Source organism: Betta splendens, chromosome 4, assembly GCF_900634795.4.
Source record: "Betta splendens chromosome 4, fBetSpl5.4, whole genome shotgun sequence".
Taxonomy (NCBI): Eukaryota; Metazoa; Chordata; class Actinopteri; order Anabantiformes; family Osphronemidae; genus Betta; species Betta splendens.
Window position 1 is genome coordinate 20,277,733 of NC_040884.2, and position 23,376 is coordinate 20,301,108.

The 23,376-nt window shown below is 51.6% G+C and overlaps 1 protein-coding gene across 1 annotated transcript in view; it reads left to right on the forward strand.

Moving 5' to 3' along the window:
- Positions 1 to 23,240, forward strand: part of gli3 (GLI family zinc finger 3) — a 73,820-nt gene extending 50,580 nt beyond the window's left edge. The window contains exons 5-15 of the mRNA XM_029146954.3: positions 2,621 to 2,826; positions 5,253 to 5,414; positions 8,029 to 8,230; positions 9,383 to 9,602; positions 10,515 to 10,628; positions 11,233 to 11,373; positions 16,728 to 16,877; positions 16,966 to 17,130; positions 17,213 to 17,503; positions 18,333 to 18,726; positions 19,187 to 23,240. Coding sequence (XP_029002787.1) covers positions 2,621 to 2,826; positions 5,253 to 5,414; positions 8,029 to 8,230; positions 9,383 to 9,602; positions 10,515 to 10,628; positions 11,233 to 11,373; positions 16,728 to 16,877; positions 16,966 to 17,130; positions 17,213 to 17,503; positions 18,333 to 18,726; positions 19,187 to 21,561 — 4,420 coding nt within the window. The 3' untranslated portion in view covers positions 21,562 to 23,240. The remainder of the gene's footprint in view (positions 1 to 2,620; positions 2,827 to 5,252; positions 5,415 to 8,028; positions 8,231 to 9,382; positions 9,603 to 10,514; positions 10,629 to 11,232; positions 11,374 to 16,727; positions 16,878 to 16,965; positions 17,131 to 17,212; positions 17,504 to 18,332; positions 18,727 to 19,186) is intronic.
- The last annotated feature ends 136 nt before the right edge of the window (positions 23,241 to 23,376 follow it).

The following is a 23,376-nucleotide window of genomic DNA, read 5'->3' on the forward strand; positions in this document are numbered from 1 at the left end:
CTGTCAGCGATGAGAGCTCCTGGCACCTGGCCGCTGCCTCCAAAGCTCCAGTTTCCACCTCGCGTTTGGCATCTTTTTAGCTTCGGCGCAATCTCTCGAACCTCTGGAAAATAGGCGTAACAGTGTTTCCGCGTCCTGCGCAAACAGCGTCACGCTCCGGCTGAAGGCATGGTGCAAACCCCGGCTCCTGTTTTAGCTGTGGATGCCACCGGGCCCCAGCGCCGCACCGCGATCACGCCGTCTGCCCTGCGTGAACCCGCAAGAATGTGTTCCTACTGGAGCCTTCAAAAAAAAAAAAATTATTAGTGTTGATATAACCTCGGTCCAAACAAAGACTGGGAGTGTTTACACGAGCGCGCGACCCCGCCGCCGAGCCTTGGGAGCGTTTAGGGGCATATTTACACTTGGCAAACGTACATTAATCCGGCGGAATAAGATGACAGGTTAAAATCCACAGAGCTGCCCGTGTAAACACGCGATGTCTGAAAGAGGCACTGGCTGGTTTATGCAAGGCCACGTGAGAGGAAATGGCTTCCATATGTCAGAGCTCAGCCTTCCCGCGCGCCCGTCGGGACCCGGACGTCGCTGTCGGGGGTTCCAGTTCTCCTCAAAGCCAGCGGTGCGGCTCCGATGTAGGTCTCGCATCAGGTGACTCAGCGTGAGCGTCCCATCGGCACTGACGCCGACGCCCACGGGCAGACGTTGGGACCGTCGCACGCCCTCCTGCCTTTTCGCTCACGCGTGCGGAGGCGCGCCGCACACTCCTCCAGAGCATCCATCTCTCTGCTGTCGGGCTCGAATCCCCTCACACCTGGCTCCGCACCCTCTGAGACCTCTCCCTCCCTCCTCCAGCTCCCGCTCCCTCCTAACTCTTCCCTGTCCGCCCCTCTGTCCCAGCTCAGGCTCCGCATCTTCGCCCTCCTCCGCAGCCTCTTCAGGCCTACTGTTCATACTCCCTCCGATCTCCTGTCCACGCCTCTACCATGTCTTTTTGCTTCCTTTTTTCCCCCCATTCAGCTTTTCCAGAGCTCCCAGTTTCCCAGTAGAACTTTCCTGCTATTCTCCAAGTCATTTGGGAACGGCTGAGGCGCTGAGCCAGGGTTGGAGGAGTGAGACGCAGCCAACAAATGACGGGGCTAATCAGTGTCATGGCAGCCAGTGTGCGTCTGGCTCCCTTCAAAGAAGAAGCCATGAAACTCTGCGAGCTCTAGTGAGAACGTCTCCTGCTGCCGCGTGATGGACGCAGACATGCTGCTCCAGCGTTTGCCTCGAAGTGGACCCTATAAGGCTGGAGAGCGGAGTCTGGAGGTGGTGCGCGGGTGCTGCTGTTGTCTTTTCACACACAGACCCACCTGCATCATGTGGTCGTGCGCTGTGGTCGAAGGCCGTTAAAGTCGCCCCGCGGTCCCTTTGAGGTAATTAAGGCCGTGCGCACGCGCCGGTGTGCTCCGCTCGTTTCCGCCGCCCCGCGCTCATTATTGGCCCCGGCCTGAGCTCTTTCATTAGGAGAGCTGTGAAGCGGAGGGACGGAGGGACCGGTGGGGGCTCGGGGGATGGGGCGGAGGTCATAATTGGGCTGTTCCGCTCCCCGGGCCTTGCTCAAGGTCACTGGCAGACAAACTCAGGTCCCCCACTCCTCCGTCCCCCTTTCCTCACCCGTTCCCCTGCCTGCTCGGCTCATCCTCCCCTGCTCCTGGGGTCTTTTGTCACAGTGGACCGGTCCACTGGGGAGCCACAGAGAAGTAGAGGGGCTAATTCAGTCTAATCTCTCAGCCTGTTAATGTCTGGCTGATATGTGGATTTCTCTACATCCTTAGGGGAAGGCCTTTGTGGCGACGGCCATCATTATGAAGTTCTCCAGCCCTTCTAGCCAATTATAAGAAGGGAGACAAATTAGTTCATCATAAAAACTTTTTACGATTGTTCTCAACTTTATGGCACATCTCTCCTGTGGAGAGCAGTCGCAGTAAAGGTTTCTGATAAAGAAAATAGGCCGATAACGTTCCGTCTGACGACGGAAGAGGCTCGCTGATGGGTTTTGTTCAACTTTTGTATCTGTCATGTGCAATTCTGTCCACGGGCTCAGCTCAAAGCCGAGTCTGAGGCCATCGGAGGGAGGCGGCGCAGCGTCGCTCGCCCGGTGCCGGCCGGCGGTGAGCTCGCTCCAGCGTTTCCCTCTGATTAAGACGCGGTGGTGAAAGCTGCCTTTGATCTGAGGAAATGTCTGCGCGGGGAGCAGTTGGAATGCGGCGCTCTCATCTCTGCCTTGCAGATGGAGGGAGGGAGATAGCGTCACGGGCCATTCGTCGGGCCGGGTTCCGCCCATGCTGCTGGAATCTGCATGTTGCTGCGTTAATCCGCTCAGACAAGCAGAATCTCCGCGTGTTGTTTGTCCGGAATTTGTGACATAAGAGCCAAGCGGTTGCTCCACATGCGCTGCGATCGGACAGAAGATTTATTCTTGTCTTTTATTAAAACACTCAAAGCTGTAACAGTGCCGTAAATCACCGCCAGACTCAACTTCTGAACTCCGTTCATCATGAGTTTCGCACGCAGCTACTTGAGGAGCCGTCTGCGTTGCTTTCTGAAAGTCAAGCCTCTGTTTCTCTGTTTGTTTCAGGCCTCCTGCGCTGGCGGGCAGTCCGGCGTTCTCCGACATCTCCCTCATCCGGATCTCGCCCCAGCGGAACCCCTCCGTGGGGGCGGAGTCGCCGTTCCATCCGCCGCATCCCTACATGAACCCATACATGGACTACATCCGCTCGCTCCACAGCAGCCCGTCCATCTCCGTTCTGTCAGCCACCCGGGGCCTCAGCCCCGCAGATGGTGAACAAAGTGAACACACAGTGTCACGCATGATGTGCACACACACACACACACACACACACACACACACACACACACACACACACACACACACACACACACACACACACACACACACCGGAACAGAAATGGAAAACAAAAAAAAAAAGGCCTCAGAGGACCCTTAAAAAGGAAACGCTGGAATTGATTAGTGAGGTTCGATTGCTACTGGGAGGAATCTGGATTTTGTGTATCAGCTTAATTCCTGCCTCAGATCAGAGGAGGTCAGGTGAGAGGCAACTAGATCCATCTCTATTAGGACCCGCGGCTTGGCGAGACGTTATCTGAGCGAGGGAGCGGGTAGATGGGAGCATTATGAGTGTGCCGCCATCCGTGCGGGTGCGGGCGCAGCGTGGAGCGAGGCTAATCCTTTTGATCTGTGAGTCGTGTCAGGGACCTCAGGAGGACGCATCAGCGAGCGGCGGGGTCACGTACAGTTGCAGCGCGCACACCAGGGAGGCTCGCATTCAAGTTCAGGGCTGTGTGGCGAAGGCGTCCTACGGGGAGCATTTGTTTCCCGGCATCTCGTGTGGATGTGGACTGAAAAATCAATGGAGGCGCACACCGGAACCTAAATTACATTTAAAGAAAGATATATAATTGATCAACGTTGGCTGCACGTTAAACCAAAAGCCATGCATCAGGCTTTGAGAAGCAGAAATGAATTTCTGGTAATTTTGTATTGTAAGCTGAAACTCTCCATTTTTCCTCCTGGTTCGCATTAAATCAAAAATATTTCTTCCAACCTACCACATGATCCCCGTTCACTTCACAATGCTCTGAATTGGGAGCAAGGCATCTAATTATTCCTTTAATCAATGTGGCGATTAATGAACCCATCAGCTTTTGTGTTGTTAGTATATCACAGCGCTTACAGGGAGCCTCCTTCTTCAATATGCAAAGATTTTCTTTCTGCTAAAAAGTGCATTTGAATAATGATGAATTAATTAACAGAATCTAATGGAGGTTTAAAGTGGGTGGGATTTAGTGCCACCCTCTTGCTGCCACACAGTTGCTTTTTTTATTTTGGCTCCTTCGCTGTATTTCCCTCTCTCCCGTGCGTGCTGGGGTTCAGAGGTACCACCCTATTGTTGTGCTGAGGGGCGCGCCCGGCGGCCGCCGCGTCCTGGGGCACGTATCTGCCTTCCTCACATCGGCTGCCACACTGACAGCCTGCACCCACTGCCCCCACCCCCCCCACGTTTTGCCCCCAGGATCGCGCTCGGATGCCAGAAATTCTGATTTGGAAATTCCACAAAGCGCTTTTCTGTGCATGGATCCTGAATGGGCCATATTATGGTTGAATGCAAAAGCAAAGCTAAGGCGGAACAGCGGAGACAATTAAGAAACTCCCCCCTTCTACTGAAGACATAATACCCAGATCGAATTAATTTAGATTTTTTTTTCTTGCATTCATTCAACGAGTCATGGATGCATATTGCAGGCATACAGGCCAGCCTTAAGAGGAAATCTCCTCATACAGTGTTTATTTATTTTCGCTTTATTTCTTCAACCCGGGTAAAAAAAAAAAAAGAGCTCACTCTGTGGGTCTGAACCGATTCCATATTTGCATCCAAAACCACAGTGTTAGTCTTTTCCGTCTCTCTTTCTTCGAATATTTGCATAAGCGAGCCCACCGCCAGATGTTTATTTTTAGGCTACGGTTCAAGGACTTACAGCATTCTCATAACTAAGGCACTGACTCGGAATAGAGAGGGAGAGAGAGAGATGGTGGTTTGTTGTATCTTTATGCAGATATATCAGGGCAGATTTAGGCCTTTTGTTTTCCCATTGAGTCTAGAGGAGGAGAGTCGAGGAGCAGGTTGCGTATCTGCCGACTGCAGCCCCGACGAGAACAACGCATCTCTGGCACAAGACGCATCAGCCCGCGTGCTCTTACCACACGCACTCAGATGTATAGAGAAATATACATATATACGGGGGAACAAAAGGGCTGTTTAGGAATCCTGTTGTAAGATGATCCGTCATCCTGTGCTCGGCATCAATCAAACACTAATGCACACTCACCATAATCTCTGAGCAAGCATTCGCTAATCCCCAGCGAGCCCCTCCACTTCAGGTGATGCTCCCCGTGCAGCTGTTTTGCTTAACTTGATGGTGTTGCTAATGTGCTCATTACTGTTCTGCTGAGCTGATTATCATCTCATGTAAATGTACGCAGGTTCGTAATGCACTGCAGGTGCTCTCGCCGTCGTCTCTTGCTCATTGCCTAATATTTTGTCCTGTTTTCTTCTAATGCGTCCCCCCCCCCCCATCCCTCTTGCTCCGCACCCCCCGTCGTCTCCTCATCTGTCATCTTCACTTCTTACCTCGCTTCCTCGTTGCTGACCCGACCTTTTTTTTTTTTTTTTTTTTCCTGGCTTCAGCCCCTCACGCCGGTCTGACCACAGCTGAGTATTATCACCAGATGGCCCTGCTGGCCGGGCACCGCAGCCCCTACACAGCCGACCTGCTCCCGTCCGTAGCGTCCACCGCCGGCGCCAGCAACGCCAGCGCCCTGCACATGGAGTACCTGCAGGCCATGGACGGTGAGTCTGCCCACATGGACATGCACACACAAGCGTTTCTAGGATGCAAAGTATATTTTTTACGCAACTGAACTTCATATAACAGTTAGTTTTCGGGCCCCAGTAAATAGATGTTTGCACCCAAATTGCAGCTTCTTAACCAAAAGCCACCTACCACACGGTCCCCCTCAGGGATTGGACCCTTCACGAGTTACGAGTGCATACCTGCGCGTCATAACATGGGTGGTCCCAGTGGGAATTCAACCCCTAAAGTGCACTTTCACAAAACACCTCCTATATATAGACGCAGGGACCCGCAACTTCACTTTGACATGATTTAAATGAGCCATTGTCTTAATGTGTTGCCTTCAGGACTGTGTGCAGAGGACTTATGCTAATGAGTTATTTTAAAGTGTAAATAGGAAATTAAACGCACACTAAATCTTAGAAAGGTCAGACAGCCTCACCTCGTTCCCTTTGATGAGAATGTATTTAGTCAGGCAGGCGCCGCTTTCATGGAAATCCGGGGTGAAGTTCCTCCGATTCTTCAGAACAAACTAATTAAAACTAGCCAAACTTGTGCGGGTATCAGAAAATTAATTGCTATTAAGTGGGAATTGGAATGTCCCACCATTCATCATTGGAGAAATCCTTTCTTCTGTGTCACATTTTAAGATTAATAGACTGAAACAAAACAATTAGGGCCAAATTTAAGTGGAGATGTGGCGCTCCTCACTTTAAAATCGCCTGTGATCATTGCCGCTAATAACTCATCATGTTGCAACAATGTGTGTTCCAACGCCTGAAAAATTAACACTTTAAAGCGTTTGGATTTCAGAAAAAAAACATACAAAGAGCAGAGTCTACGGAGAGGCTTTGGCTGATAATCTGGGCTACTGTGTTACTGCGGCTATTTTAGTCTGTTTCACATCAGTGTAATTATCTTCAGACAGAGCTGCGCTAATGAAACAATGGGCCTGTCCTGCCTATTTGTGCTTTAATGGGCTATTGTCTACGTTCAAACTGCCTAATTAGTGGCATAGCTCTCATAGATCACTGCACTAACGTCTGCATTTGGGGTCTGTTTAGGCTGAATTTAAACATGTTTGCTGATGGGTTGACTCCCTTTTAGTATCGGTTTGAACGTGGTATATCGTGTTTGATACAAACAAACTGTTCAGCTCCAGTTATTAATGTTGTAATTACACTAACTAGCTATATTTGAGACAAAGTGGCCCAGTTATCACCAGACTCTGTTTCTCAGCTGCAGACTCCTATCGATACGCTCGCTCTCCTGTGCTCGCATCTTTCTCCGTCTCAGTGTTGTAGCCGTATTTTCGTCCCGGCGTCCGTCAGTCCGGCCCGTCCAAGTCCTCCCCGGCTGCTAGGATTAACGACGCGGCGCGTAACCAGCCGTCGCGTCCATAAATCAAGGGGAAATTAGAGGGACAGTCGCGCTATGAGCCGGGACGCTCCACTCTGTGTCTAACCCGCCTGGCCGATTTATCACCGGGGCTGTGCATTAATAAACACCACCCCCCGAGACTTGGCGGTGGTGGGACGCTCGCCCTGCTCCTCACGTCCCTCCTCCTTTTAATTCACCTCAAGTGGGGGCTGTCTCTCACGCTCAGGAATCGGGAATCTGTGAGGGCTCCCAAATTTGGACAGTGAAAGTTGCATTTGTCCACACCAGGAAAGCAAGCGATTAAATCTAATATTTGATGTGACCGAGGCAGCGATCAGTCAGGGATCTGAGCGGGTGCTCTCCTCGCGGCTGCCTGCAGGCCTACGCGTGCCAGAGCACCGCCGCTGCATCCGCACACTGTGATTACCATGTGAATGGAGCGCTCTGTAATCGTTGGATGTGTCAAACGGGAGATGGAGCATTTACGTTTGGGAGATGGATGGAGTGTGGGGGACGTAAAAACGGAGGGGGGGTTATCGGGGCTGCGTGAGCCGGTTTTGTTTGCCTTTATAAAATAACTCCAAATGTTTTATTTCCAAGTCTTGAGTCACAAAGTCATTGTGTCAGTTCACGCACAAAGCGCGACATCCCCTCGGTGCTTCCTCCCCTCCTCCTCCCATCTTCCTCTGTTTTTCCTTGTCTTGTTTGTGACATCTCCATGTGAAAAGACAACAAAAGTCATGTTTTAATCTCTACCCGTGGCTCTTTGTATGTGCAGAGAGAATGGTTGCGCCGTTTCCGCCTTTTACCTTTTCAAACCCCCTTTTTCGTATTTCCAGTCAACACTGATTGCATTTGAATAACGACTCAAATTGGACTTGATTAAATATTACCATACACAGTCAGAGCATTTCTCCAACATAAAAGGCGTGTTTTCTCATGGCTGAAATGCAAGCAGTGCATCAAGTGACAGCCGAACACTCATTCAGATGAGCCTTTTGTCTGATGATTGACAAAAGTGTCATCTGCTCGGGTTAGACTAGGTTAGAGTTTGGATGAAGTCAAACGAGCCGAGCATTTCTTGACGAGGAACTCACTTGTAGCAATTTAGCCCATGTTTATTACCGATAGCAAGTGCGGGAGCGGATAAAGGTCCGTTTCCACTTCTACTTTCTCACCTTTCGGCTGCTCGGCCTCTAAAAAGCCCCTCTTCCCCCTCCCGTCCCGCAGGTTCTCGCTTCCCGAGCCCGCGGCTGCCGTCGCGGCCCAGCAGGAAGCGGCCCCTGCCCATCTCGCCGCTCTCCGAGCACAGCTTCGACCTGCAGACCATGATCCGCCACTCGCCCAACTCGCTCGTCACCATGCTCAACACCTCGCGCTCCAGCTCCTCCACCAGCGGCTCCTACGGGCACCTCTCCGCCGGGGCCATCAGGTAGCGCCGCGTCTCAAAACGCCGCATTATCCCTTTAAAAACTTTGATCCTGTCATGTTTATTTTCAGGAGCTGATTGATATGTATCGATAACGCTCGTGTCCGTACACGGTCTCCCTGTGAGGAGTGATGTTGTAAATTAATTGGGAGTAAAGATGGATTCTGTAGCATAGTGTGTTGGTGTGTGTGTGTGTGTGTGTGTGCATGTGTGTGTGTGTGTGCATGTGCATGCGACCGTGTCAAACCCCCCGTGGGTGACGATCTCCCAGCCAGCCAGTCAGCCTGCCTCCCCGGCGGCTTGTGTCAGTCAATCGGTGCCGCTCGTGGAAACATCACATACATCACGGCCCGGTACCGGAGGCAATCAAAGGGAAGCAGAAGAAAAGAAGAGCGAGGGGGGGGGTGGGACGGGGGGGAAGATCCATGGCCCCACCCACAGCCATTGATCAGCGATCTGTACGAAGAGCCTGATCAATCAGACACTGTCCCGGTGACAGGCCCCAAATAGGCCGCGCCAACAGACTGATGAGTGATATGACAAGCAGATGGGCCCCCGAATGTGTCTCGGCCCATTGATTTCCAGTGGGCTGGTAATAAGGTCAGCAGACGTATGAGTCGCAGCGAGAGCAGGATGAATGGAGGCCTCTGCTGCGGAGCCACACAGACCTGTGTTTATCTGGTGGTTCACCTGTGGTTGTACACACCCCAGAGGAGGTTTGTGGCTTCGGGGGGGTTTCAGGATTTAAAAAAAAAAGTTCACTAAGCTGAGTTTGAGGGTGAATAGACCGACGGAACAGCTCCTTCTGCTGTGTTTACCAGGCGGCGCGACACACTCCAGATTGTTTATCATCGGCATCGTTTGCCCACCGGAGGAATGACATCCTGCCTCACGCTCGCGATAATTCACTGTGTGTTAACAAGCTGAACATTCATTGGCAGGGATTTTGCCGGCAGCCCCGTGGTTCCAGCATTACCACAGCATCTCCTGTCAGATTGTCCTCGGGGACTCGGAGCTATCCAGAACAATCCATTTATTCACTCTTCTCCCCTTATTGCCCGAGCAGCTGAGGCTTCACTGAAGTTGTACTTTAGCTCCTCCATTCTCCATTCTCCCAGCGTAACGGCTCTGGCTTCCTCCTCGTCTCTCCTCCAGCCCCGCGCTGAGCTTCGCCTACCCTCCGACCCCGGTGGCTCTGCACGTGCACCAGCAGCTGATCGGCCGCCAGCCGGGCATCGTGGGCTCGGCCTTCGGCCACAGCCCGCCGCTCATCCACCCGACGCCGGCCTTCGCCACCCAGAGGCCCGTGCCGGGCATCCCTCCCTCGGGGCTCAGCGCCAGCGAGCGCTCGGCCATCTCCGGCGACTCCTCGCAGGTGAGCGCGCCGGCGCGATCCATCACGGCGGGTAATGGATGGCGGCGTGGCACGCCAGCCGCGTCCGGGTGGAACGCGGTACAGGCAGGACCCCCCCCTCCGCACGCTCATCTCCTGGGAGCTTCCTCCTACTGGTGTTGTGTCTTGTTTTGAGACTGCCAAGCGCGGCCCAGAACGTGCCAGCAGCAAACAACAAGGGGCTTGTTAGCATAGAATCCCACTGCTGACTCCATTAATCACTGGAGAGAGAACAAGGATATAGAGAGGGGATATTGACATGGATGGATGGATCCAAAGGGCCTTTTCTCTCTTTACTCAACCCTTACTGTATGTGCGGGCTCACATTTGAAGTAAATATTCAGGGTGTATTACTAGTCCTCCCTGCTGTTTTCCATCGCTTGAATTTTGTGTTATCACGAATGAGGCCTTATTCAAATTGGGCACATATAAATTGCCTTTTCCTCCTCCTGAATAAACAGAATATTGCTTTGGGGCCGCAGCTGAATCTCATATGTGACAGCATAGATAGAGAAGCAAATGTGTTTTAGAAAAAAAAACATGCACCTAAATGTGTTTTAAACACGAGCACTGTTTTTTTTTTTTTTTTTTTTTCAAATAAGAATTCCCTCTAGGTTGAAGTCAAGCCAGGCCGAAGCCGGGTCATCTGTTGGTTCACTGCAGTTACAACAAGCTCACAAACCAATTTACAGAAGCACTCAGTGATTACAGAGCTAATGAGAGTCGCTGAACTGCGTGGTTTGTCACAGGCTCAGCTACTGAGCATGTGGATTCAGTGTAGAGCAAATGATTGGTTTTTAGTTAACGAGCAATGCATGCACGGATACTCAGCACAGTGGAAGGCATAAAACCAGAAACATCAGGACGGATGTCAGATGTGTCGTGTTCCCTCAGACCAAGCCGACGAGCGAGTCCGCGGTGAGCAGCACCGGAGACCCCATGCACCACAAACGCTCCAAAATGAAACCGGAGGAGGAGATGCCGAGTCCCGGAGCAGTGAGCGTCCAGGTGAGTGTTTGCATGGAGGATAGAGAGGCTCCAGTTCCCTGTTCAGCCGTAGACCAGCTCACAGACTCCTGTTTTCCTGCTCGTTGCTCGTATCAGTACCCGCACTGCGAGCATTGATCTTCGGGACGCTAGAAGGAAATGGTTTTTGCTTTTGCTTAATCAAAAACGTTCCCGGCTGGAAAAAGTAGGAGAGTCGTGATTACTGCCAAAGTTTGCATGTGCGGGGAAAATGGTATTAAAGTCGATGCGGCTGCAGATTCGTTCTGAAGCGCGCGGTGGAAGCTACAGGCTCGCTCCTATTAGCCCACACCAACTCTCCTCACACGGTGACAGTGAAGAATGTCTGGGCTAATAGAGCAACCTATAGCAGGAAGAGGGGGTTAGATTCCTCAAACACTCGCCCCGGTGCTGTCGTATAACGAGCCCCAAGTACAGAGCAGGGCTTTCAGCGCTGGATTTCCGCCCTCAGACGAGGGGCCCTGCGTCGAACAAGAGGCCGAGACGTTCATGTAGAAGAGCAGAGCGGGAAAAATGACTTATGTGACACGGTTCGAGGGACGGCGGCGTATTTACCTTCTACCTAATCTGTGGTTCACCTCTTCAGGATCACCCGGACGGGATGACTCTGGTGAAGGAAGAAGGGGACAGAGATGAGAGCAAGCAGGAGCCAGAGGTGGTTTATGAGACCAACTGCCACTGGGAAAACTGCTGCCGCGAGTTTGACACACAGGAGCAACTTGTGCAAGTGAGTAACCGCACACACACACACACACACACACACACACACACACACACACACACACACACACACACACACACACACACACACACACACACACACACACACACATACACACACACACACAAACGCGTGTGCGCTTGCTAATATCTATTTTATTGGATCATTGTAGTTGGTTGGGATTCATTCAGCACTTCCTGTAGAGAGGTTTTCACAATATGACTCCACTTCCACTGAGAAGGGAAGCGCGTGTTTAGAGCTGCACGACTGCGTGAAGTCTCGCATAAAAGCTTTCGTTCTTTCTCTGCATCTCACACACACGTCGCTCGCTGAGAGTCGTCTCGGCGGACGACAGAACATCGGCTGCAGCTGCACTTTCCCGGACAAGGCCTCGTATCGGGCCTCAACCCCCGCCAGCGCGTCGACAGCAAAGTCGGCGCTGCATGCGTTGGACCGATACGGCCGCTGGATTCCTGATTGGATGCGGGGACGCTGCTAATGGGCTCAGAAGTTGCAGAGCACATCTCACAGCTGAACGCCGCTAACTGATTTGGCTTGTTGAGCCTCCCGGAGTCGGACGAAGCTTTGTGTGCTGGTCGGGAGCGTCCCTCCTCCTGTCCGTTATCGGGTCTCTCACACAGCCCGGCCGACGGACGCCTCCCATCACTCTGCGCCCGCGGCTTCACCGTTAAGCTAAATATTAACCCGTGTCAGTCCCGCTACGGCTACTTACGCTGACGCTATTAGCTCTGCTGCTCCGCCGCGGCCTGTGAACCCCCGCGCCCTGTGAACCCCCGCGCCCGTCGGCTGGCGCAGCGCCCTGAAGTCGGGGAAATGGTGCAAACGCACGGGCGTGCACGCGCGCGAGCGCGCACGTGAGCCGCGGCGGCACACATCTGATAGAAAGATCCTGGGCTCTTCACAGCTGTCTATTTGCCGCCTTGACATTGCAATCCTCCGCTGCGGTGGTAACCCCTATCTATAATTGATATCCTCAGCGAGGAATGGGCTGCCTCCCGTGTTTGAAGGGCTCGGCTCAAAGGTTGAGGAGCTTGACAACTTCTTGCCCCTGTTCCAGGGGGCGGAATGGAGGGAGGCTGCGCTTCCTAATGGAGGGAGAGCGCTCACATCCCCCCACTGTAGACTGCAGGTGGCCGTCGGAACAAAGCCGCGTGCTCCCATCAAGCCCAACGCTGCCGAGCTGCACCTATTATCAGATATCTGTTCACCAACAAACCCCCCCCCCCCCCCCCTCATTTTTCCATCACGGAATTGTTTCTTTAACCACTCGACTTTGTGATTTCTCATTTTCCACACACAGTGTGGAAACAGTGCTCGGCCTACGGAGTCTCTGCCCTCTAATTCAGCGACGGGACGAGAAAATGCTCTTATCTCTTTACACCCCCCCCCCCCCCCCCCCCCCCCCCCTCCAGTAATAGGATAAGTACAGTATTTGGACCACAGTGGCTCATACACTGGGAGGAGAGGGGGGGTGGGGGGGGATTTCCATATAACCAAACAATGGAGCGTCCCTTCCCCCTGTGCTCGTCTTCTGAAATGGCTTTGGGGGAAACCCACGATGGGGGAAAAAACTCTCTCCACGGTTGGAACCATCCAACGCAGACACACAACGTTCTTGTGTGGATTCGTTCATTCAGCGACGGTGGACGGCCGTCTTTCAGCAGAAGGCGCACCCGCCCCAATGCCCCCCTTTCTCCGCGTGCTTGGCCTAATTTGTGAATTAAGCCTTGACGCCACCCTGGTCGCGCGGCACCTTGCTCCGACGCGAGCCCGCTGCTCCGGATGCATATTTTTACCCTCTCAAACGCGTTGGCACCATGACGCGCCGCGGCGTCCCTTTATCGGCGCCGGCGCTTAAGCGCTCTCGGTGCAGCCGATAAGATAAACATCGGATCTGTGCAATTTAGCGCACTTATCGGGCCTACCCAGTCAGCAAAAGCGAGGCGGGTGTCAATTTGACTTTGCTGTATTTATTTCATTCATTACACTTCAAGTCTCTGTGGCGCTCCATCTCCAGCGCCATCTCTGCTCGGCTCCACATTCCTTTGCTTACCCATTTTTGGGCATGAACCTCTCCCTCGCTATTTTTCCCCTTCATTTCCCCCCCCCGCCCGCCCCCCGTTCCCCTCGGAGGGACTACTTTTAGAGATAAGGCCTGGTGGCTTCTTTAATGTCGCTCTTGAAGTGGCTTTTTCACTAGGGTTTGTCACCAGATGCCAGCCCCACGATCCCATAGTTTCCTAATATGGCCCTGCTCAACAACCTTTTATTATTCACTCATTGATCTCTTGCTGAAACAAAGTTATAATAATTTGGCATTAAAGAGTTTTTTCCTTATTTAATTAAATTGAACTTTCTGTAAGTCCAATTTAACTTATCTCAGCTCTGAAGGAATTTGCCGCCTCCTGGTTCTGACCCGTTTCTTGCTCGGCTCTGGACTCTGCTGCATCCGTGTGTTCTACCACCCTGTTTGGGGTCATCTCCATAGGTGGCGCTGTGATGTCCTTGTTCTTAGATGGGGGGCTGGCTTGTTAAGGCGTCTGCTGCGTTGCCTCCCTGGTGTTAAAGAGAGATAAATGCGGGCGCAGGCTGGAAGCAGCCCCCACTCTGGCTGCTGGCGAAGGCCTTTAATTGGTAAAATGCAGATTTTTTTTGATCAGCAGAAGGATTAGGCCCCTTATCTGTGTAGAGTATCTTACTCTAAGATGAAAAGACTGTGCTGAATTACACATGCCAATTCTAGCTCCCTGCCCCCTGCTCACTTACTCCCATCCTCCCTCCTTCCCTCACCCAGCCGTTCTCCCTTTCACTCCCTCCCTCCCGCCTTGTTCATGCTGTTTTTCCTCTTTACACAAAGCACTTCAGCAACTGACATCACAAAAGAGCATATGATTTATTAGGCGCTGTTTGATAAAGCTAAACGGTGTTGCGGGTCCCACAGCTTAGTGAAATTGCCTTGTAAACAGGCCCTCTTTTCATGCACGCCTGCATTCTAATGCGTGAGGGCTGCGTCCCAGAGAGGGTTTGATAAGGAGACACGGAGATGGATACTGAAGTGAGCAAATGCTGAGAAATAGCAGCAGAAATTATAGGATGCTGCACGTACATGGAGGGACACGATATATTGGTTTTATTTTATATGAAACCAAGATGTGAAACCGCTGTTGTGTTTCACTGCTATTTAAGCCGTGCAAACAAGCAGTCCAGACCGGGACGCTGTGTGTGTGTGTGTGTGTGTGTGTGTGTGTGTGTGTGTGTGCGTGCGTGCGTGCGTGCATGCGTGCGTGTGTGTGTGTGTGTGTGTGTGTGTGTGTGTGTGTGTGTGTGTGCATGTGTGCGTGTGTGCGTGTGTGCGTGTGTGCGTGTGCGCGTGTGCGCGTGTGTGTGTGTGTGTGTGCGTGCGTGCGTGCGTGTGTGTTAGTGTGTGTGTGTGCGCGCGTGCATGTGCCTGCGTGCGTGTGCCTGCGTGTGTTCGTGCATGTGTGCGTGCGCTCCCCTCATACGTCACAGGCGGCTGTAGTGTCCCCTGTGTCCGTGTCCCCGGCGCTTCCTGTCATGCGGCTCCCTCCTAAATCCATCTTGGTGGCGTTTTTACAGTTGTTGGCCGATAAGCTGGCAGGGGGAAGATGAATAACCTGCCGCCCCGCCGCTATCAGCACCTGTTTGTCGATTTAGCCGGCCAACGGGGCCTGTCTGCTCAGCATGGAGATTATTGATTCAATAAGAATTGCCATTAGATCACGCCATTAGGCTTCTCGGCGGCCCCGCTCCCCGCGCTGTCCGTCCCCCTCTCCGTCAGCTCGGGGCTCATGCATCACGCCCGTCAGCGGCCTCCTTCATTTGTACCAGCAGGGTGTGAGCGTGCGTGCGTCCGTCTGTGCGTGTCGTGGCAGCCGCCGGCGCGATCCGGCACCGCCGCGCTCTCCCATCGCTCTCAGCTGTTCTCAGGATATTGAGCGCTGCTCACTACAGACCGATCTCCCGCCACAGCGACTCCCTCACGGAGAGGAAGAAAAAGAGAGGACGAGTCCGGTTTTCTGCGGCTCTGACCGAAGGTGGGGAGACGATCAATCTTGGGGAAACTTCACTAACGTCTGTGGCCGCGCTGTCCCCCCAATCATTCTCCCTGAAATTAGTCTTGTTTTGTCACTTTGAAATTAAAAAAGTGTCAAGTGAGAATAATGGAGGCCCTTTGTGGATATATTAGTGTCAGTTTTCCTCTTTGCTTTTGCTGTCGCACTCTGCTGTTACTGTGCTGACTCATTTGTCGATCCTTTCGGATTACTGGAAGCGAGTGCAGCGGCTTTATAGAGACTCAAAGAGACTCGGGGTCAAAAATGTCTTGAAGAAAGACTTAAAGTCGGGCGATTTCTGTCTCTCTTGTTCCGCGTGGGGTCATGGTTTGGCCAGTGGGCAAGATGCTAAATAGGGACAAACAGGCCATTGTTTAAAGGGGAACTGACCTCAGATGCTTCACTTTTTGGACATGTTTAACAAAGCATTGCTTCTCCAGTCATATCGGTTAATTCAGAACTTCCTTCTCTCCTGTTGCACCCATCCTTCATTCACCTGGAGGTAAAAAGCCTCCCTCCGGCTCAGGAATGTAATAATACCAGTTTCTTGGGGTCAGGATATTGTCTGTCTTCTGGGTTTCTCTCCAAAGAGGCCACCAGACAGTGTTGTGAGTGAAACAGAGCCAGATGTTGACTCCGTTCCCAGAGGCTCTACGCCTGCATGTCCTTTCTTTTCCCGGCACCTCCTTCATCCTCTTGTAACATCCACCACTTACCACCTAAAGGACTTGGAGTAAAAGGATGCTAGAAAAAAGGAAAGAAAAGGAGCAAGAGAAAGGCAGTGATATAATACTTGGCTGGAGTTGCAAAGCCCTCACATTTCAGATGGCGGGTCGGAACTTTTTGATTTCCCCCCCTATCTCCTCACCTTCCTCCCACCTTCCCTACTTCCTAAGCCTCAGATTGGAAGCTGCTATGGCAGCACAACTGTCAGCACTTGACACTGGAGGGGGGGGGGGGGGCGATGGCCCACTGTGATGCGAAGTGACAGGGTTTTATTTGAAAATCCTGTACAGATCGGACCCTGAGAGTCACAATGTGCCTTTTTATTTTGCCAGCCTTTGTGCAGATTTCAACAGGAAAGAAGGCGAAGAAAGAAGGAAGGAAGGTTAGAAGTTAGGAGAACTGAGGGGGAAGAAAGTAAAATACCACATCAAAAGAAATGAAAAACAGGAACAGGATTATTATATTTGCCCTCGAGCTGATCAACAATTCAGAAATAAAAGTAAATTGAACTCGTTTAAATCCTTTCATCTTGTTTTGTAGCACATCAACAATGACCACATCCACGGGGAGAAGAAGGAGTTCGTGTGCCGGTGGGAGGAATGCTCTCGAGAGCAGAAGCCCTTCAAGGCACAGTACATGCTGGTGGTCCACATGCGGAGACACACTGGGGAAAAGCCACACAAGTGCACAGTAAGGACGCTGCGAGTGCCCTGTGAATGCATCTGCAGATGCAGTAGGTCTCAGGCTGCGTGAGTGACTGCTCTCTGTTTGCCCACAGTTCGAAGGCTGCACCAAGGCCTACTCGCGTCTGGAAAACCTTAAGACCCACTTGCGTTCCCACACAGGAGAGAAACCTTACGTGTGTGAGCACGAAGGCTGCAACAAAGCCTTCTCCAATGCCTCCGACCGGGCAAAACATCAAAATCGCACGCACTCAAATGAGGTACCGACGAACAGTTGCTGCTCTACACCCTCAGTGCGCTGTTTACTGCCGCGTCTCACGCCTGATCTTCCCCCGCTTCCAGAAACCGTACGTGTGTAAAATCCCAGGCTGCACCAAGCGCTACACGGACCCCAGCTCCCTGCGGAAGCACGTGAAGACCGTGCACGGGCCCGAAGCGCACGTCACCAAGAAGCAGCGCGGCGACTACCCGCGGCCCCCGCCCCAGCCCCGGGAGCCGGGGGGCAACAGCCAGGGCCGCTCGCCGGGACACCTGCCCCTGGGCGCATACGTGGACCAAAGGGAGTACAACCACGCTACCTCAAAACAGGACGAATGTCTGCAAGTCAAGTCCATCAAGACAGAGAAGCCCATGGTGAGACTTAAACCCACGCCGTGCCGTGCAGCCATTTAGCTCCTTAACACATTCATCTAATACTTCCACTAACGGTTCTTGTGAATTGTGTGTAATTTATCAGTGGACTGGGGTTTGCACCTTTCACACTAAAGTCTTCTAACGAGTGAATGTTTTCTTCTATCCAATGCTTCGGCAATTCTCTCCTTTCCTTTCTAAGGACAGTGGGTAATCAGGTGAGACAGGTGTCCCTTCACGTTGATCCTCCTAGACGTTTGTGTTCCTGTGCTTGCCTCTTAGACCCATCCTCATCCTATCACTGCTGCTTCACACTCACTCTTGTGGGCCTCGCATTGAAAAAATTATTATGCTTTTGGTTTCATTGCGAGAACTTTGATTTCGCAAAATGCGCTTGTTTCCAGGAGCAATGCCTTCAGGCAGAACCGCGAAAGCACTGGAAGTCGGTCTTCAATCGGCAAACAAATTCATTCAGCACTGACTTATTTCCAAACACACAAAATCCTCAGCCCATCAGCCGCCTTATGAAGTTGTTCTTTTTTTTAAATAATACAAAAAGCCCACATTCAAATAACAAAGATACTTGTGGTCTAATGTTTTACAAAACTTTATCTGTAACATATTTTTCATTTAAATGAAACAAAGGAGCAGTTGATTAAACTAGTTGCAGCGATTAATAAGATGACACAATGTCAAAATGGCAGGAAATTCCTCATGAGCACGCCATCATCCAATGCATTACATCTAATCATTGTGGTTTGTGACACTTGATGATGTCATTCCTAGAATATTTCGCCTGATCATCCTCTCTTCTCCCGTCCTCCTGCCTCAGACGTCTCAGCCAAGCCCTGGCGGTCAGTCTACATGCAGCAGTGACCAGTCCCCCGTCGGCACCTATCCCAGCAGTGGAGTCCAGCTTGCTGTGAGCGCCGGACGCTCGCCAGGGGAGGGGCTGGTGGAGGACGAGGAGGACGATGAAAACGCAGGAGAGGCGGAGGAGGAGTGTGAGGGGGAGCCAGCCCCCATCATGGACTCCACCGTCTCCACAGCCACCGCGGCCATGCTGACCCTGCAGGCGAGGCGAAGCGTCGGTCGCCCCCTGCGCTGGATGGAGCACGTCAAGATGGAGAGGCTGAAGCAGGTGAATGGAGCGGTGCCCAGGCTGGGGCCCCTGTCCCCTACGCCGCCCCCCAGAGGTTCCACGCTACCTAACATCCTGGGGAAGGGTAAGCTCAGGAGGAATCCTTTTACCGTTGTTTTTGTTATGTTTTAATAGCAGCCGTGACCAATCCAGAATGTGGAGACCTCAGTTTGACACGGAGAGAGCGAGCTGCATTTCACGTTTTAACACCTGTTCAGAATTTACACATCACTGCGGCTGTTTGTACAAGTCACACTTTGGGAAACGAGTTATCCCAGATTCCATCTCGCCCGTTTTGGCTAAAGCGCTCAGGCAAAACAAATCCTTAAAATTTACGGTTCTACTGTAAAATGGTATCAAAGCCATATCAGCTGTATATCATATCAGTGAGTGAAGCATGTAACAGTGTTTCATGGAAAAGTGCTGCCAGTTGTCTGTGCTAACACCTGTTACAGCGATCTCTCCACACGTACAATTACTCGGCTGTAAATATTTCTAAATGTTTTTTCTCCGGTCCAAACTTTCTCCATGCGTTCTTCCCCCAGGATCCTGTCTGGGCCGGTCGCTGGGGCTGCCCACCCCTCAGCCACCTGCTCACGCCGAGCTGGGCAGCACGGAGCTCACTGTGCTCACTTTGCTCCGGGACCGACGCGACAGCAGCGGCAGTGCCACCAGTTCGGCCTACCTGAGCAGCAGCCGGCGCTCCTCGGGCATCTCCCCCTGCTTCTCCAGCCGGCGCTCCAGCCAGGCTTCTCAGGGCGAGGGCACGATGGCAGCCGCCCACCACCGGCGTATCCACAACCTCAGCTCCACTGATTCCTATGACCCCATCTCCACCGACGCCTCCCGCCGATCTAGCGAGGCCAGCCAGTACGGGGGTGGGGCAGGGGGAGGCGGGGGAGGCGTGTTCTCAGGGGGCGGGTGTGGAGGTGTCGGAGCGGTAGGCGTGGGGGGAGGAGGGTCAAGGGGGGTGTTTAATTTAACCCCAGCACAGCACTATCACCTGAAAGCCAAGTATGCAGCAGCGACCGGTGGCCCGCCGCCGACGCCTCTGCCCAACATGGAGCGCATGAGCTTGAAGACTCGCATGGCCATGATGGATGAGGGCGGTAGCGACCACTGCTTGCCGCCTCTTGTCAGGCCCCATCAGTGTAGCGATGGCACCAGTGGGTACGCCAACGGCCATGCGGGACATGCCGTCTACAGGAGGAGGGTCCTCTACCCTGGCGAGGGAGCACTGAACGGGACCCGGAGGGCCAGTGACCCGGTGCGGACGCACGCTCCTGATATTTGCACTCTGCCCCCAGTGCAGCGCTTCAGCAGCCTTAACAACCTCCACCCTCTTCCGCCTCTGTCTCACCACTCGTCACCCGAAATTCACAACTTCAGCCTACAGAACTATACCTGCTCAGAAGGGAACCTTCAGAGGCGCCTGCAGCACTCGCCCTACACTCCAAGCATTACGGAGCACGCAGCCTTAGAGGCCTTGGCCATGGACGATGATGGGGACGCCGGCCTATTGCTTGGCGATGAGGAAATGCTGCCAGACGACCTGGTGCAGTATCTTCACTCCCAGGTTCAGGTGGACGGTGGCCCCTATATGCATGAAGACCAAATACCTTCCACCCAAAGGAATGCATCTCTGGAGGGACTGGAATCGATCCAGACGGGGCTAAACATGACCCTCCCTGGGACCCAGATCCTCCATCAGCAGCAGCAGCAGCAGCAGCAGCAGCAGATAGCCAAGCGAAAGAGTCCCAGTAAGCTTCCAATCCAGTGGAATGAAGTGAGCTCTGGGAGTGCTGACAGGTCGCCTCCAAGGGAGCAAAGCCACCAGACACAGTGTGCAAGGTGGTCAGGCACAGAACCTGGACCTGCATCTGCACCTTTTGGCAGGTTTGGAAACATGGTGGTTCAGCAACAAGTGTCCCTTGACTTACAGAACAATAGTGCTCAAACCAACTCGTCTCAAAGTGCTTTCTGTGTCAACTCTGGGGTGAAGATAGAGCCCTTGCCTAATTCCTGCATGGAGATGAGAGGCGGTGGTCACGGCTCTGCTAACACCTTTACTAGGCCCAATTTCACACAGGTCCTTGACGGTTCTCTTCCACAGGGTTTCAAACAACAGGCCTCCAATGGAGCTCTGAAACAGAACCAGTTCCAGCTAAGCCACGACGGCTCTTGTCAGGTTGGAAACAACCTAATCCTGAGCAGGGAAACCGTCGACAACCTCTCAAGTGTCTCTAGGGGACCTGCTCTTTATCAGAATCGACAGGTCCATGCCCCTTGTCCACCAGTCAACGCTCACAGGAACTCGGTCAGGGCCCAGCAGTACCTCAATTCAAAGAGCGCTAATGAAATCCAGACTAGCCTCAACCAGCAACAACAGCTGCAGAGTGGCGACCACTGTGCCCTCGCACACCAGGTATCTGGACTGAAGTTGGAGGCCCCAGACCATGGGTTCTTAGAACAGGGCTTCGGGGATTCCCTCCCTTTTGATCCAGTGGATCGTAAACCCTCGTCCTACCCTTCCCTGGAGGACCGCTGCCTGCTTGAGGCCATGGCGGAGTCTGTGGGAGATGGCGGCAGCAGGAATTCCGTGGCTCTCCTGTCTCCTGGTACAGACCAGGTGACCAGCACGGTGGACGGCAGCATGCCTGCTGTGCTGGATGAGGCGGTAGGCCTGGACTTTGGTATTATGCTGGAGGACGGCTATGACCAGGGCAGCTTGGCCTCGGGGGTGCTGAGCCCCTCCATCTTTCAGGGTCTGTCCAGGACGTCATCACGCCTCACCACTCCCCGTGCTTCTGCAACTTTCCACAGCGTGGCCCCTGGCCTAAACAACATGGCTATTGGAGATATGAGCTCCCTCCTCACAACCCTTGCTGAGGAGAGCAAGTTCCTAGCTATCATGCAGTAGCTGCTTTATCCCTCTCCCGCTCTCTCTCTCTCTCTCTCTCTCTGCTTTCTCCTCTCTTAGGAAAATGGAAAAAAGGAAGAGTAAAACTGTGGTGTATGTGAAGATTAAGATAAAAGTGACAAATATGAGAACTTATGTACTTATGTTCTGGCGGTTGCCAAATCCATTTATACTGTACAAATATCTCACAAAGGAATGAGATGTGTCAAAATTATGTATAGATGAATAGTTATATTCCTTTTATGGAATGGAGGCTATTTTTGGAAGCCCTTCAGTTTGTATTACTATGTGACGTTGAGCAAAACCTCACTTCTTTGAAACAGTATTCTGTGTTGTCGCTGTTGGTAAAAATGCATGCGTGCCAGACTGAACACTGATCGCCGTCTATGTGAGAGCACAGACGCGCCATCGAGCATCGAACGTTCTCCAACAGGACACTGAATCCATTCTCGTTCCAACAGGTGAGATGTGGGTCGAGAATTAAACAGGCTCTGATCTTAACGTTATATATCATAGGTTTTAATAAGTGATATATTTACATTTGTTTTCATTTTGTTAATATGTTCTTTTTGTGAATCTGTAAATGTTACAGTGCTTCTACCAGTTTTTAATCCAGTGGTGTTTCTTTGTCAACATGGTTTTGAACCAATTGATGGACAGCACATCCAAGTTTCAAGGCACCACAGATCGTTGCCTACTTGATATGTAACCGGCTCGGTTTAGTTAGTCTGGTGCGGTACTTACAAATGTATATAACAGTGTTTTTATATTCTGTTTGTGATAATCAGATTCTTGATGTTGGGACAGTTTTCCGTGGTGATCAGACGTCCCACGGTGCGCTTAAATAGTACTTTATGGTTTAAATCTGTTTTAATGACCAGCAGTGGTCCAGCCCACATACATTTTGCTCTGTAAAGTGGTGTCTTGTTTTATAGGAAATCATTGGTATTGTTTCCTCCAAAGCTCTGTCATTCAGAATGTGTACTGCCACCAAGTATTGCAGTGACTGTCAACAGTGTTAGTGTTGCCTTGCAGTCATGCGCGACTGCACAAAGAATAATAAGTAGATTACTTTTTGTTCAGCATCAGAGCAATGAGGTACGTATTGTTTTACTGTCGTTTTGGTACTTTGCCAATTTTGTAGCTGTGCATTGATTGTGATTTTCTTTTTTTTTTTTTGAAGAAGTAGAAATGATTCCCTTCAACAGAAGGGAATTACATTGAGGTATGTGCCTTATACGTATCTGCCTGTCGGTAAAGAATGATCACTGCCAATCTTCCATTGTGAATTATAAAAAACATAAACATTTAACATGTAAAGTCTTGTGAGACGTGACAGAATCTTTATATAAGAAAAGTCTGAATATCAGAAAAGTTCATGTTTGCAAAAAGCAAACATTCTACGTTCCTTTGGCATTTTTTTGTTTGTTTGTTTCACATCTATTGTGCGTTTATATATAATGTGTAAATACAATAATCTTTCTGTAGGTTTAGCAGAGAACATGGAGAGAATCCTGGGGCCAATAAAGAATCGACTTGGCCCCAGGTAAAGGCCAGAGAGATCTGGCTCAGAGTGGAGCTTCAGGTGCCCAGCACTGCCCCTCTGCCAGAAGAGCCACTTTGCTCTTTTATAACTGACTACAAATGTTTGTATGGTTTTAATAAAAAAAAAAAAGGAAATCATATTTTGTCTCTTTTCTTTCTATTAACCTGGTTTGAAATGTATTAATTTGAACCATATGTTTCCCTAGTGACAGTTTACGAAAACTGGTTACGAAATGTATGAAAAAATATATTTCTATTCTCAAGCCAATT